A 15,900-nucleotide genomic window follows, 5' to 3' on the forward strand; every position below is an offset into this window, starting at 1 on the left:
ACCAATAAATATTATTTTACACAGACTCAGTGGCAAGTACGTAGCATATAGGTCAGAGAAAACGACTATTTTAATTTTTTGAGAGTTTATTTTTACTTTTTCGCGAAATGTAGCTTAATTAATCAAAGATATAAAGATCATACCCCCAACTGAATAGATCCTCCTTTAAAGAAAATGCTGTAAATCTAAGAACTAAAACATAAACAAATGGTACAACTAGTTGCAATGTCCTTTGTTTAGAAATTTTCCCTTCTCTATCATACATATATTCGTAAATAAGAGTTCTATGTTACAAATCAAAATTGTGGTGGAGTTGAAAAGATGACATCTAGTTTCACTTAAATATTCTGATACTGGATTAGAAAGAGCAGCTCAGCACAAATAGAATAACAAGTTGCACAACCTTGTACCCATCCCTCCTCTCTCTCCACAACCTATACAAAGTCTCACTGTCGGCTAAATAAATTACTAAGATGCACAAGATAGGAACTGCGCTTCCAACGATGTTTGCAGCAATGCACTGAACATGAAACAACTTGCAACAGATTTTCTCATCCTCCAATCAGTCAAAAATCAAGACAAATCAGTCAAGCGCTAGTTACCATCCAAGCAGTTTAAGATCAAAGCAATCAATCAGTCACTCAATACTTGCTGCCTGTATGCAAGTAACAAAAGAATGAATGAAGAAATTTGGTATCTTCAGCCCATGCCCCAGTTCCTCCTGCTCCGACAGTCATTGGAGGGTTGCACATGTAATTATTGTGACAATTAAATAATCAATCAGTATGGAATGACATATGGAAGAGCAAAAACATCTGCTGACTCTATGCGCAGAGCTTCGGCCCATACCTGTGGTGTATCCCCAACCTCTGAAGATTGCACCACAGATTTTCTTTCGGGTGAAACATTGCTGTCAAATAGCCATTCTTGATCATCAAAATCAGACCAATGATCCACCTTAGGTACGGAATATACCTGGCTTAGGTACTTGGAGTCTGGATGGGATGGCTTTGCAGAAGCTTCAGTTACAAAATCAACTGGCCCAATATCAGTGCGAGTCTTGTTTGAAGAAGCTGAAAATGACTGAGTTTCAAAATTCTCATTTTTCATGCCTTCTTTGTTTTCTACCTTAACACCGGTGGCCACTTGTGGTCTATCCGAAGCATTTGGTACGGAAATTTGCCAGGGTTCCAATGGCCTTCCATTTTTAGTGAATGGTTGAGAGGAAGACAATTTTGGAAACTTATTGGGCAAACTGTCATTAACTGTAAGAAATTTAAAAAAATGTATATATAACATGTGAGTCAACCGAAAAATATTATGTACAAACTTAAACACAACAGGATCACTGGGTAGAAATGCGAACAAGACTAATCATAAGTAACACTCACCACGTGGAACTCCATTTGACTCAATGTCTTTTCGTTTTTTGAGATTTTCCCCACCAACAGGATCGTCGTGGTTGTTTCTAGAAAGCTGTGAGAAACAATTTGAATCTTTAAGTCCAATTTTGTTGCTTTCTTTTAATTTATTTTGCTCTGTTGTTTTAAGTTCACTAGACTCCTTGTCTTTCTCCTCATTTTTCTTCTCTTTATCCCTATCTTTGTTTTTCCCATGCCCTTTCTTCTCCTTCTCTTTATCTTTCCTTTTATCTCTTCTTTTATCATCTTTTTTTTTCTTAACCTTTTCCTTTCCTTCATCTTTCTTTTCCTTAATCTTTTCCTCTTCTGTCTTTTCTCTACCTTCATCTTTCTTTTCCTTAACCTTTTCCTTACCTTCAACTGTTGCTTCCAAATTCTTTTCAAAATATTTCCCAAGAAGTTTGGGTATTCCATCAACTCTAGGATGAACGTTTCCAGCATAATTCTGAGCTGGTGAATTTCCAATAGGTCGGACCTCAGCTTGTACTCCTCTTCCATCAATCTTCTTAACATCAAGGCCTTTATCCTTGAGTTTTTCACTACCATCAAGCCTGGTCCCACCTCCTTTGGCCACCAACCTATCAGTTGCCTCATTTCTTCCATGGTTTGCATTAGTAAAGTTATCAACCAATTGATTGGTAGCTCCTCCGTCATCATTCCTAATCCTCCGGTCCAACTCCAGGAGGAACTTTGATTCCGTGTTTGCAGCCAGAGCATTTTTTTCTGTTGCCTTCTCCCCATTGTTACCAGAATACTGTTTGGTGAGTCTGTTCTCAAACAAGATACCCTTCTTATCATCGTGCTTAATTTCCTCTTGATGGAGATTACCAGCATTGACAACCTCAGATTGTCTTGGAATACCTTTGTCATCTGTAGAACTGATTTTACTTTTATCTCTATCTTTGTTCTTATCCTTATTCTTATCTTTCTTTTTCTCTCTACGTTTTTCCTTTTTGTCCCTCTTTTCCTTATGCTTTCCATCTCTTCCTTCTTTCTCTCTCCTCTCCTTACTTTCCCTCTTCTCTTTGTCCTTCTTATCTTTCTTATGTTTTCTCTCTTTCTGCTTCTCCTGCAAGTAATATGGTGAGAAGAGATATTAAAACAATAATTAAATAAGGAAATGACAACAATGGCTTCACAACATTTTCAAAACCTTTGCATGCAAGAGCAGAGAAAGGAGAATATATCAAAAGCAAAACATGCAAAAGAAAATAAATGGTTCCTGCCTGTTGACAAGCATATACATCCTAGGAAGAAACCATGAGAATAACAACAGGAACAATGTCCATAAAATACACAATGTCTATCAACTATATGTTCAAGATTTTAGGAGATCATTGTGATGCCTTATTAGGCAGTTTCAATGATTAGATGCAAATGCTGATCTTTCTAATATATATTTTATTTCTCTGTTGGCTATCGGCAGATATTACAAGATATGTTATGACACTTTTAACGGATGTCCTGTAATCCATGCCTTATATTAAAATAAAAAGAACAGATAAGTGCAACTGACAGGTCTTATTATAATTGCAGACAAGAAACTCTGGAAAATAAATATATACATGTCTAGTTATATCCCATAGATGAACCACCAGAAAACTTAAATGCTATCAAGGATAATTGCTTGTTCATCCTCTAAGTCTCGAGAAGCAACCTATATTCAAAGTCTAACAAATGAAGGAGGCATATGCACCCTTGAGAAAAGACAACCCTAATATTGTCGCTTTCCTTCTTATTCTTCTCAGGTTAAACATTCATCTCCACAAATGTTTTTCTTTACCAATATCTCTAATCGATGTGAGATCTCAAAAAATCAATTTTATCACTGAAACTTTAAATCAACACTAAATGGATATTGAAAAGGCCCTCTAATCAAAATGGGAACAAAGCCTAGTAGGTTTGATCTGTGTAAAGCAAGAGAAACTTGTAATTCTCTAAATATTTGAAGCGTTTAGGAAGATGTTTGTACAAATAATGACACCTAAACCACAATTCTATATCAAAAATCCATAAAGGTCCCCAAGATGTACAACCAGCTTGAAAAACTGTGCACAATATCTTACCTGGATTTTCCTCACCTTTCTTTCACGATAGGTTTAGTGGTAAAGTATATACTAGGAGAAATAAACAATAGGAGGTAGTTACAACCTCTGGTGATTCTAACAGGTTCTAAACAAGACTATTATATAGTCGAGGGGTATGCTGTTGGAGGGGGCCTTTTGTTTTTAAGGAAAAGAGAGTTTAGGAGAGTTGGGTCCTCTTGGAAGACCTGGGTTATTGTACATTGTTGATTGTAAGGTTCTTACATGTTGGTAGAACTGCATTATTCCTAATAAAGCATATATAAGAACTGGTCTAGTATCTTCTGTAAACTAATTGGTTTAACAATCGGTTATTAGAGCTTCCTTCTTGACCCTGTGGTAACTGTGTGATCGCATATGGTTAACACCATAATGGAGTCCAAATTCGAAATTTTGGAATGCATTTGGTAGAACTGTATTATTCCCTATTAAAGAAAATATAAAAACTGGTCTTGTATCTTCTGTAAACTAATTGGTTTAACAATTGGTATTTAGAGCTTCCTTCTTGACCCTGTGGTAGCTGTGTGATCACGTATGGTTAACACCAGAATGGAGTCCAAATTCAAAATTTTGGAACGCATGATTCAAGATAGACGTGATAGGCTAAAAGTGGAAAATGAGCAAATGGAACATTTTCAAAGAATGGAGAATTTGATTAGTGGATTATCAGGAGTGGTGGAAAAGATCATCTGCAATTAAATAGCTAGGTCTAATAATAATGACTCTTCGGCCCAAAAGACAGTTGAAAAATATCAAGATGGGAAAGCAAATGAAGGTTCAAGGTGGTGGAAACTATTCCAATCTGCTTAGGGGAAGATGCTTTTGGCTGGACTAATAGATTGGACAGATATTTCCATTTGCAAGAAGTATCTGACGTGGAAAGAATGAAAGGATGATGGTGACTTTGGATGGAAAAGCTTTAAACTGGTTCCAATGGTGGAAATCTTGCAATCCATATACCACATGAGAATCTTTCAAGATAGCAGTGGTGCAACGTTTCCAGCCAAATATGTTGAGAAATCCTTTCGATGTTTTGTTGGTGATAAAGCAGACAGGAGATGTAGAAGATTATGTTGAATAATTTGAGCAATATGCAGGATTGTTAAAAGGAATGGATCACTATTATGTCATTGGGATATTCTTGAATGGGTTAAAAGATGAGAGCAAGGCTGAAGTCAAGCTGTATAAACTTCCAATTTGGCTGACCTGATGATGACAGCCCAAATGGTTGAAGATAAAATTAAAGTTTTATACAAAGGAAAGGGTTCAGTAAAAAAAATAAGGTTGTGACAACATCCAAATTCAATTGGATGACTAGGAGTTTTGCAAGAGGGAAATTCTCAAATGGCTTCTACGATAAAAGGAAAAGATGTACGAAGAATAATCAATTCAGTGGGGAGAAACCAAGGTTCACAGCAAAATCGAGGATCAACCTTTGGATGGTTGACTGATGAAGAAATGTAGGACAAAATCAAGAAAGCGTTATGTTTTAGATGTGTTGAGAAGTATAACCCTAATCACATTTGTTGCAACAAACAATTTCATATGCTTCTGGTCACAGAAGAAGAGGAACACGGATATTGAGATTAAGGCGAAAGATGGGAAAACAATGCAGCTATCTATGTTTACCTTTGGCTGGTATGACCATCAAGAAATCATGGAAGGTTTGGAGATGCATTAGTGAGGAACAAGTTATTGTGATGATAGACTGCAGGGCTTCCAATAATTTTCTCTCCAAAGATTTTGTTGGAAAGATGTGGGCTGACATATGTAGACACTCCCAAGTATACGGAAGAGGTGGGGGATGGAAGGAAATAGAAATTTCAAGGGAAATGCTCAGATTTGGTGTTGGAGATTCAAGGCTTGAAGATTCGTCAAGAATTCTTCATCTTTGAAATTGGAAGAGCTTATGTGGTTTTGGGGTTAGAGTGGTTGGCGAGTTTGGGTGAGGTGAAGACAGATTTTAGCAAATTAAGACTTACTATAGGTTGAAATGGAAATCAAGTCAAAGTGGTCAGTGATCCTGCCTTGTCTACCACTGCCACTTCCTTCAAGAAGTTGATTACCAACTAGCAACAAAGTGATACGGGCTACTTGGTGGAAATACTTTGCGGAGATACAATAGGAGGGACTGCTGGAGTACCACCGCTCTGAGTGGTTCCATTGTTAAATTCTTACAAGGAGGTTTTTCTAAGTTTAAAAGGGCTACCTCCAAAAGGGTAGCAAGATCACGCCATCCACATGTTAGAAGGGGCTTCAATTCCTAATCTGAGGCCTTACAAATACTCCCACCAACAAAAGAATTAAAATAAGAAACTGATCAGTTAAAGGCTGGAATTATTCGTCCAAACATCAGCCCATATTCTAGCCCTATAATCCCAGTGAGGAAGGATGGAGAGTAGAGGTTTTGCATGGATATGCCAAATAAATTTCCAATTCCAATGATTGAGGAGCTATTAGTCGAGTTAGCTGGAACAACCATATTTTCTAAACTGGACCTTAAATTTGGTTACCACTAGATTAGAATGAAGGAAGGGGGCATTGGTGGTTTTGGATGACATATTGATATAGAGCCCTTCCCTATACGAGCATCTTTAGAATTTGTCACAAGTTTTACAATTGCTGAAGGATCATCAAATGAAGGTCAACAAAAAGAAGTGTAGCTTTTGCCAATTTAACAATGAGTACTTGGGGCATGGGATTTCAGATGCAGGGGTGTCTGCTGACCCTAAGAAGGTAGAAGCAATGCGGAATTGGCCAACCCCAAAAGATTCTACTACTTTACGTGGATTTTTGGATCTCACTGGATACTAAAGGAGATTTGTGCAGGATTATGGAAAAATAGCTAAACCTTTGACCCAATTGTTGAAGAAAGATGGATTTTGGTGGAGTGAGGAGGCTAAAATGGCTTTTGAAATATTAAAGGTTGTTGTATCATATTTACCAACCTTAGCCATTCCAGATTTTTCTAAGCCTTTTGTGGTTGAAGCATATGGTTCCAGCAAAGGTTTGGGGGCAGTCCTACTGCAAGAAGGTAGGCCTCTAGCCTTTTAGAGTCGGGCTTTGTTAGACTATGCCCAACACAAATCATTTTATGCCCAAAACAAATCGGTTTATGAAAGGGAGTTGATGGTTGTTGTACAAGCACTGTATAAATGGAAGCATTATCTAATGGGTAATCACTTTGTTATTATAATATATTAGAAAAGCCTAAAATTTGTGACAGAGCAAAAGTTTTTGACTAAAGAACAGTTTAGATCGGCTTCTAAACTAATTGGATTTGACTTTGAAATTAGATATCACCCTGGAAGAGAGAATACAATAGCAGATGTCCTCTCCTAACATGCAAACTTCAATAGCATTTCTATTTTGCAATCCCAAGAATGGGATGATTGGGAGGAAGTGGTGAGGAAAGATATGAAACTAAGTGGTCTCATGGCAGATCTCTTGTTGGATCCTAATGCTCACACTCATTATGAGATTCGAAAAGGAGACTATACTATCATGGTAAGTTGGTGTTGTCTAAAAGTTCTTCCAGGATTCCTGTTATTATTAAGGAGCTACATCTATTGGGTGGACATAGTGGATATTTTCGTACTTTTAAAAGAATGTTGGGGTTCTGTACTGGGAGGACATGAGGAAGGACATCAAAGCCTTTTTAATGCAATGTGAAACCTATCCAAAACTTAAATCAGAGACTTTGACCCTGCAGAGTTATTGTAACCACTGCCTATTCTGACTCAAGTATGGTCAGACATTTCCATGGATTTTATTGGAGGATTACCAAAAGCAAGGGGAAAAGACACCATCTTTGTTGTGGTAGATAGATTCACCAAGTATGCTCATTTTTTTTTTGCATTATCTCACCTTTATTCAGCAATGGATGTGGCTCAGCTTTTTGTGAATGAAGTTGTTAGACTGCATGGATTTCCTTAATCCATTGTTTCAAACTGAAAAAAGTTTTTTCTCAGCTAGTTTTGGAGGGAGATCTATAAACAAGCAGGGACTAAATTGAAGTACAGCACGACTTATCACCCACAAACGGATGGCCAAACAAAAGCTGTGAATAGTTGTTTGGAGACCTATTTAAGGTGCATGATGGGCACTCACCCTAAACAGTGACCCACTTGGCTACCTTAGGCTGGGTTTTTGTTCAACACCAACTACAGCACCTCTTCTCAAATGACACCATCTCAAAGCTTTATATGGATGTGATCTGCCTCTCATTTTGAAAGGCACAACAATTCCATCCAAGGTAGAAAGTGTTAATCAAATGCAGGAAGCAAGGGATGAGATTCTTAAAGAGTTGAAAGATAATTTATGTAAAGCACAGGAGAAGAATAAGCTTTAGGCCAACAAAAATAGAAGGGATGTTGTTTATAATGAAGGAGATTGGTTTTCTTAAAGATTCAACCACACAGGTTCAAATCTTTAGCAAGGAAACCAAATGAAAAATTAAGTCCACAATATTATGGACCTTATAAAGTGGTGGAACGAATTGGTAAAGTTGCTTATAAACTACTCCTACCAGAACACTACCGCATTCACCCTATCTTCCATGTTTCATTATTCAAACCAGCAATGAGTATTGTCGCATCAACTCAACCTTTACCACCAATGTTGTCTGAAGAATATATGCTGGAAGTTGTTCCAGAAAAGTTGCTAGATACATGCAAAAATGCAGCTAGTGAATTGGAAGTCTTACTCAGATGGCAACAAGTTCCTGGGATGGAGAATAGCTTGGAATCTGCAGATGCTATCAACACAAAATTTCCAGACTTTCACCTTGAGGACAAGGTGAATCTTCAAGGGCAGGGTATTGATAGGTTTAGTGGTAAAGTATATACTAGGAGAAATAAACAATAGAAGATAGTTATAACCTCTGGTGGTTGTAATAGGTTCTAAACAGGACAATTATATATAGTCGACGGGTATGTTGTTGGAGGGGAGTCTTTTGTTGTTTTGAAGGAAAAGGGAGTTTAGGAGAGTTGGGTCCTCTCAGAAGACCTGAGTTATTGTACATTTTAATTTAAGGTTCTTCCCATATTGGTAGAACTGTATTGTTCCTTACAAAGAAAATACAAGAACTGGTCTTGTATCTTCTGTAAACTAGTTGGTCTATCATTTCACAACCTTCCTCTACGGCAGGGAGGTCATTTGAGGTTTCAATAACAAATGGAAGGATTTATGAAAATAATTCTCAGTTAATTTGCAGTAACTAAAGAAAAGTATTATTCTAAATTTAACTTGTCTACAGCACAAATAATCTAAAGTCAATATTCATTCAAGGAATATAAATCCCTATTCAGTATCTAAAATTATTTTAAAAGAAAAACAACCTAAAACAGTTTTCTACAGGTACACCAAATTGAAAACTTGTGTACATATGGAACTCCACCTAAACTATAAGTTGCAATATCCAATTCAAATTATGTAGTTCAAGTCAGTTCCTATCATGAAATAACTTAAAGGCTTAGGAGCAACAGCAACTGATCCTGTTGTTCCCAGGGTAGGTATTACAGGTTGACATGACCAGTTGTAACGACCACACAATAACTAAGACTTAGAAGCAAATGATACTGATCCCTGTTAGGAATCTCAGTAATAAATCCTAACAAACTCACACACGCAACAGAATAGCTGTAAAAAGGTATGGGTATATTATTTATTGGAAATAAAGAAAGAACACGTGTAAGACGAGGGCCTAACCCCTCTCCACAGGTGTTGAAACCTGCCTATACAAAGTATATGATATTCTCTGTCCCTCACAGTATATTATTTTATTCTATATATACCCATACTACCCGCTATTTCTCACTGCCTCACCCCTCAGACAATTGGGCCTTGGGCCTTCTTTTCCTTCCTACTTTCATAAACTATCCCACTCCTAACATTACCCCCATCCTGAAGATCAACCTTGTCCCCAAGGTTGAATTCCTCTTCAAGCTGCTGTTGCCTTCTATTCCAAACACGTATAGGCCAACAAGTCAATCCGGCCATATGCAGATCAGCTGGTAGCTCCCTCTCTACACTCTTCGTTCCAATTTTCAGCTCCAGTTGTGACCCGTGGACTATGGGATGAACTCTGGCTGTGTCAGCAGGAATATCGATTCCAGTAAAGCCAATCATGACAGATATAGCTCCAAGGTAATCCATAAGATCAGGAGCATGACCACTCCAGGTGTCCACGATGGCAGCCAATGGGACCTGAATAGTAAGACCAGCTGTAGCTACTGTGGTAGATGTGAGAAGAACAGCCTGGGCCCACCAGTAATCACTTAGCATTATTATCCAACAGTCCTTTATCGATTACCAGACTAAGTTGTTTCCAAGTATGCAAAGTAAAACTTTCCATCTTGGTAATATTAAGCATGAGGGCAACCGAGAATGTTAGGGAAACCAAGAAGGTAAAGAGCCTGGATGCATTGCTTAAGATTGTGTTTGATGTGACGGTATTGTACTTCAATGGCAAGTTAAAGGCGAGTTGAGCCAAAAACCAAAATGGGCAGATTAAAAAACTAACTTCGGCCCCTCTACACCGATTCAACCGCCCTTTTTCATCAAACGGATGATCATCCTTTCCAATCACATTAACTTGATCATCAACCAATACCTTTGTCATTGTCTCTGTGTTAGGACTCTTTAGCAGGGCCTCATGTGCTATTACTTCCCATGCCAAGGTCGGGTCCCCTTTGATTATCACTTCTCTTCCTCCTTGTTTGAATGACATGGTCAACTTACCCCAACTCATCACTACCTCCCCCAACTTAGCTAGCCAATCCACTCCCAGAATCAGGTCGACACCCCCTAATTCAAAGACATGACACCACTCTGTAATCTTGACTCCTCCCATTTGTAACATTACCCCTCTGCAACAACCTTGGGTTTGTTTCTCCTAACCATCCCCCAAACAAACAGAATGAGTATGGCCTTTATTCACCTCCAGTTGAAGCTCCTCAACCAACGCTTTGGATATAAAGTTGTGGCTAGCACCACTGTCAACCATTATCAACACCACCCTATCCCCTAAACTCCCTTGAAGTTTCATGGTTCTTGGTTGAGTTAATCCTCCTGCCGAGAGAAAGGATAATTCTAGCCGCTTGTGCTCCACCTCTGCCTCGTTTTTCCTAGGGTCTTCCTCCTCGTCCTCACCCAAAATCAGCACCCTCAAGCTGCGTTCCGGACAACGGTGACCAGGGCCAAACTGCCCTCCACACCTGAAACAGCGTCCTTCTTCTCGTCTCTTGAGATATTCGTGATATGGAAGGTTTTGCACGCCTCTGTTCACAGTGTTGTTCCCTATTGAACTCGCACCCCTCCCCACAGTCTGTCCTGAGTTTCCTTCTCTTCCCCCAACACCTACGCTCTCCGTGCCGGTCGGCCGTCCCTCCTGAGTGCGCATTGGTTCCGCTCGGGTTATCGTCCCCGACGTTCGTCCCTCCAACTCTTTTTGTCTATTCGTACCTCCACCCTAAATCTTAGCTCCTCCTACCGTAGGACCTCCACATCTCTCGCGATTCGCATCGCCGTCATTAGTTCTTGGGATCATGCGGTCGCACTCGACTCCTCACGTCCTCCTGTAAGCCTCCCAGGAAATAGCCTAGAAGTTGTGCGTCAGTCACTCCACTCGTTTGTCCTACCAGAATCTCGAAATCTCGAACATACTCCTCGACGGTTCCAGTTTGACGGTTCGTCATGAGCCTCTCAAAAATTGAACCCCTGTTCCTTTCCCCAAATCTTCCGATCATTGCGCATTTCAGCCCTTCCTAGGTGCGGTTTGTCGCTTTTTCCCGCCAAAACCGATACCAGTAGCCGACACTCCCTTCCATGATGATATATGCGATTCTGACCTTCTCTTCCTCTGTCACTCCCTGTAGCTCAAAGAAACGCTCTGCTCGGTTGATCCAGTTCAGGAGATCCACTCCCTCAAATACGGGAAGCTCCACCTTCTTGCTCCAATTAAATTGTCCCTCAGTTCGTTCCACATCGCGGGACCCTACATTCTCATCCTCTCGTCTCCCTCTCCGGTCACCATTCACAGACGATTGGCTCCCGTCCGATGCTCCCTTGTGGTCGCGATTGCGACCTCCTAAAATGCGCATGACCTCTTGAAGGTCTTTGCGAATGGCAGTTGAATCTTGTCTCATCGCCGCCATTTCAGCCTTCAACCCATCTACAGTAATTCCCATAGCTTCAAGCTGGTTCTCCACCGCTTTCAGGCACCCTTCATTTTTTCCCTCCATACTCCGATCACTCGCCACCCGAATCAGGCAGGTTGGACCACTTGTTAAGAATCTCAGTAATAAATCCTAACAAACTCATACATGCAACAAAATAGCTATAAAAAGGTATGGGTATATTATTTAATGGAAATAAAGAAAGAACACGTGTAAGACGAGGGCTTAACCCCTCTCCACAGGTGTTGAAACCTGCCTATACAAAGTATATGATATTCTCTGTCCCTCACAGTATATTATTTTATTCTATATATACCATACTACCCGCTATTTCTCACTGCCTCACCCCTCAGACAATTGGGCCTTGGGCCTTCTTTTCCTTCCTACTTTCATAAACTATCCCACTCCTAACAATCCCTGTAGCTACTTTAAGTGTAGCTATGACAATTGAAACTAAAAGTCAAGTGCAACTGTGAAAACCTGGAAATACACGAAAAAATTACAATATAAAGAATCATACCTATCGTACAATACCTTATAAGATTAATCATACCTAAAACAACTATCAATCAAAAGTACAAGGTAAAAACAGTCTTGATCCAGAAAAGTAAGTTCCCTGCATAAATTACTCCCTCAAATTAATCATCCAATACAAAGCTTCAGCTTCCATACTCAAACATCATCCTCAAAAAATGGTTGTTCTTTACTATTTTCTCTTTTACCTCAAAATTTTCAAATCCCTGCTTATGGGAAAGCTCAACTACCTATGAGAGACGCTACTACCAACCAAATCCAATAAAAAGTAGAAACAAAGGGTCTCAGAAAAAAAAAAAACAAATAAAAAGAGAATTAAGGCTACTACCCATCACCTCACCAGATAACCCGATAACATTGGGTAGGTGGAAGTCCAGTCCAGCAAGGAAAACAAAGGCATGAGGGAAGGGGGACAGAAGTTAAAACATGGGCCAAAGATGCAGAGTCATTGCCCATACCAAGGCCCAGAGTCACTGCAGAACTCAGGGGATGCCAATTTTCTCAGAAGAAAAGCATGGCATACAAGGGGAAGGGGGCTCACATACACAATCATAGGGCACCCACTGTTTTTCTAGAGCAACACTTCATGAAACCAGCAATGCAAAAAGAGTACAGAAGAAGAAACTTGCAAGTACTAGCTTCTTCACTGAAAATAACTACAATCCCGAATGCTAATTTATAAACAAGCTGAATAATCAATCATCTCATGAAATGGTCAAACAAACACCATACCAATCAAAAAGGAAAACTAGACTAACAATTTTGCAAGTCAACACCTAACAAGAAGAATGATATGTTAACATTTAAAATAAGGGAGAAAATTGATCAGGATCAGTGTCAGTCAAATTGAGAATTCAAAGTAGATACTTGACAAAAACATTAACCACCATTCCTTTCTAACATAAAAATCAAGCTGAAGTTACTGTCATCCATAACAAGTATGATGATTTCACAAGGAAATCACAGTTTTCCCTAAATTTAAATATTTTTTAATGTAATCAGGGTAAACAAAGCATGAACTCAAGGGTCACATAAATTGATGTAACTAGAAGAATATATGCAAGAACAGTACACCACTCCAACCTTGATCACATTATTGTAGCAACCTCTTGGCTTCACCACAAAGTAAACTTGGCCACTTTTAGATGTTTGAGGAAAAAAATGTAGCGCAATTTCACCAATATGATGTGATTACAAAACAAAATTTTCGGTTATAGACTTATGACAAATAATCTGTCACCATTCAATAAAGGGTTCATGAATGATTATTAAATCAATTAAAATCACAGAACATAAAAGGACAATAAAAAATCAGAAAATATAATATTTTCAAGGTCATTAATGCCAACAAGAAATGATATTCAAAGATGTTGGTTTCAAAAAATCAGTAAGTATTACAAAGTACATTAGAGGAATCTTCAAAAGACAAATATATATGAAGAATCTCTACCAATACTATTTCTTCTGCTTCAATACGTAAAGGGTCAAATAACAGTAATGTTTCATTCAACAAATCAAGCAAAAATATCCAAAGCCTCAACATTCCTAACCTCAAACGAAAGCTTTACGACTTAGTATATACAAATATATAAAATTGTCAAAGATATGAATTAGAAGAATGACAACAATATGAAATGGGTGAAGTCTGTGACTTTATCTGAGATGGACCTTTACTCGTCAAGCAAAGCATATGCAATTTAATTAATGAATGTTAAATTATATTTACCTTTTTTAACAAATCCACTCCATCTGTTCTAGCCTTCTTTATATATCCTGGTGGTGGAAATGGAAAACAGCGCGACATTGCATAAAAGCCTAATGTAAAATTCTAGGTGTGAGACTGTTAGAATCCAGTAACACTGTTCCAGGAAGGGAACAAACCAGCAACTATGCCCATGCACCATGTCACCACATTCATTTCAAGTTTTAAAATTCCGTCATGAACCTTCAGCAATACATTCACTTAAAGCCACCAAACCAGCTAAATATTTGCTTCAATTGCTTGAAACCAAACAAATGGTCTGAAATTCAATACTCTACTCTTGTGAGCCACCATACCACCAAAGACAACAGAAAACACCAAAAATGAAGAACAGATAACTTTGTACGTGATCACTCATTCACAATTACTAATAATAGGCAATGCTCAAAAAACCATTGTTAACATCTTTAGTAGTCTGTTCCCAAATACAAATGTTTCTCAAAGAGTCGCCAAATGCAAATGCTGAACTGTGCAATATGAACTCCCACCGAGATGAAAGTCCCTGTCCATTTCAAGCAACCCGTGAAGTCAGTCGTCTTTCAATCCGTCTCAATGAAAACCCTAATCACTCGAGAAGTTTAGAGCCCCAGTTACGATCCAATGAAACCCTAAAAAATAAACCCACATACCCAAGAAACTACTTCACCGAATAAAACCTAATCCAAATCCCAAAAACTTGTATTGATTTGAAAACAAAATCAGAGGAATGAGAGGAAATACAGAGAATCAAACACTTTGAAATGATGGGTATGGATCAAGAAGGAAGAAACTCCGATTCAAAGTGTTAACAGCCAAAAAAACTGAAATTGACAAAGGAGAGTCTAAGTGAAAAACTTGTTAGATTCTGGGTTCTCCTTGTTTACCAAAGGGTTCTTTCCTTCTTGTTCTCTGATTTATGGGTTGTATTTGTTTGTGTTTCTGTGCTCGACTTCGATTCTATGTTTCTCTCCTTTAGTTGTATTCCATATTTATTCCTTATTCACTAGTGATATTTGTTATTTCTTTTTATTTTTTATTTTTCTAATACTAGTCATAACACTCAAATATGAAATTTATTTTTATTTTTTATTTAAAAATTTATACTCTACAATGATGTATACTAATTTTTAATCTTTATTATTAATTCAAAATTAAAAAACTATATTAATTAAGATAATAAATATTTTTTAAACCAGGATAATTATGTTATTTTAAGTATACAATGAAATTAAATAATAATTACATATAATTCATTTTAATAAGTTTGAACAATAATTTCGGTATTAAACATATACATGTTTTTACTTTTTTTACTATAATAAAAATTTATTAAATTATAAAATACTTTTTAGTCATTAAAATAAAAAATATTAATAAAGTGTAAAATAATTTTTATAAAATTAAATAATTTTTATTATGAAATTTTTTTATTACAAATAATTATTTGAATTAAAAATGATTACCGAATAAAATTATATAAAACATTATTTAAAAAATAATTGTGAATAATTTCATTTTATAATTATAGATTTAGAAAAAAATTTATTGGTCAAAAAATATTTAATATACTGTAGACTGTATATCAGATTTAAATTGTGTATTTTTGAACTGTGCAAGAAAAATGAAAAATACAATAGTACTTATTACTTTCTTATATTACTTATAATTCTCTAACCTTATAGTGAATAATTCTAACAGAAATATAATTTTGGTGCTTATTTTTTTTTTTTGAAAATAACATTATCATTTGTTATATATTGAAAAATAAATCAGATTGCTATAATATAATATTATAATATTAAAAAGTAATATTCAAAAGATAAATTATAAGGGTATAAGTTAATTGTAAAATATTTATGTTAAATTAAATTATAATTTATTCAATTTTTGCAAATTTTTATTTATATATTTGATTTTTCTTTTCAATTTCTATCTAGTATTTT

The 15,900-nt window shown here is 37.1% G+C and overlaps 1 protein-coding gene across 1 annotated transcript; it reads right to left on the reverse strand.

Annotated features, from left to right (window-relative positions):
* Positions 1-208: 208 nt before the first annotated feature.
* Positions 209-14,956, reverse strand: LOC106765997 (myb-like protein X). The gene is made up of 3 exons (XM_022783007.1): positions 13,943-14,956; positions 1,392-2,490; positions 209-1,265 (listed from the first exon to the last, which is right to left on the reverse strand). The coding sequence occupies exons 1-3, from the start codon at positions 14,018-14,020 to the stop codon at positions 781-783; spliced, it is 1,662 nt and encodes a 553-aa protein (XP_022638728.1). The 5' UTR covers positions 14,021-14,956; the 3' UTR covers positions 209-780.
* Positions 14,957-15,900: the final 944 nt, after the last annotated feature.

The sequence above is a fragment of the Vigna radiata genome, chromosome 7, assembly GCF_000741045.1.
Source record: "Vigna radiata var. radiata cultivar VC1973A chromosome 7, Vradiata_ver6, whole genome shotgun sequence".
Taxonomy (NCBI): Eukaryota; Viridiplantae; Streptophyta; class Magnoliopsida; order Fabales; family Fabaceae; genus Vigna; species Vigna radiata.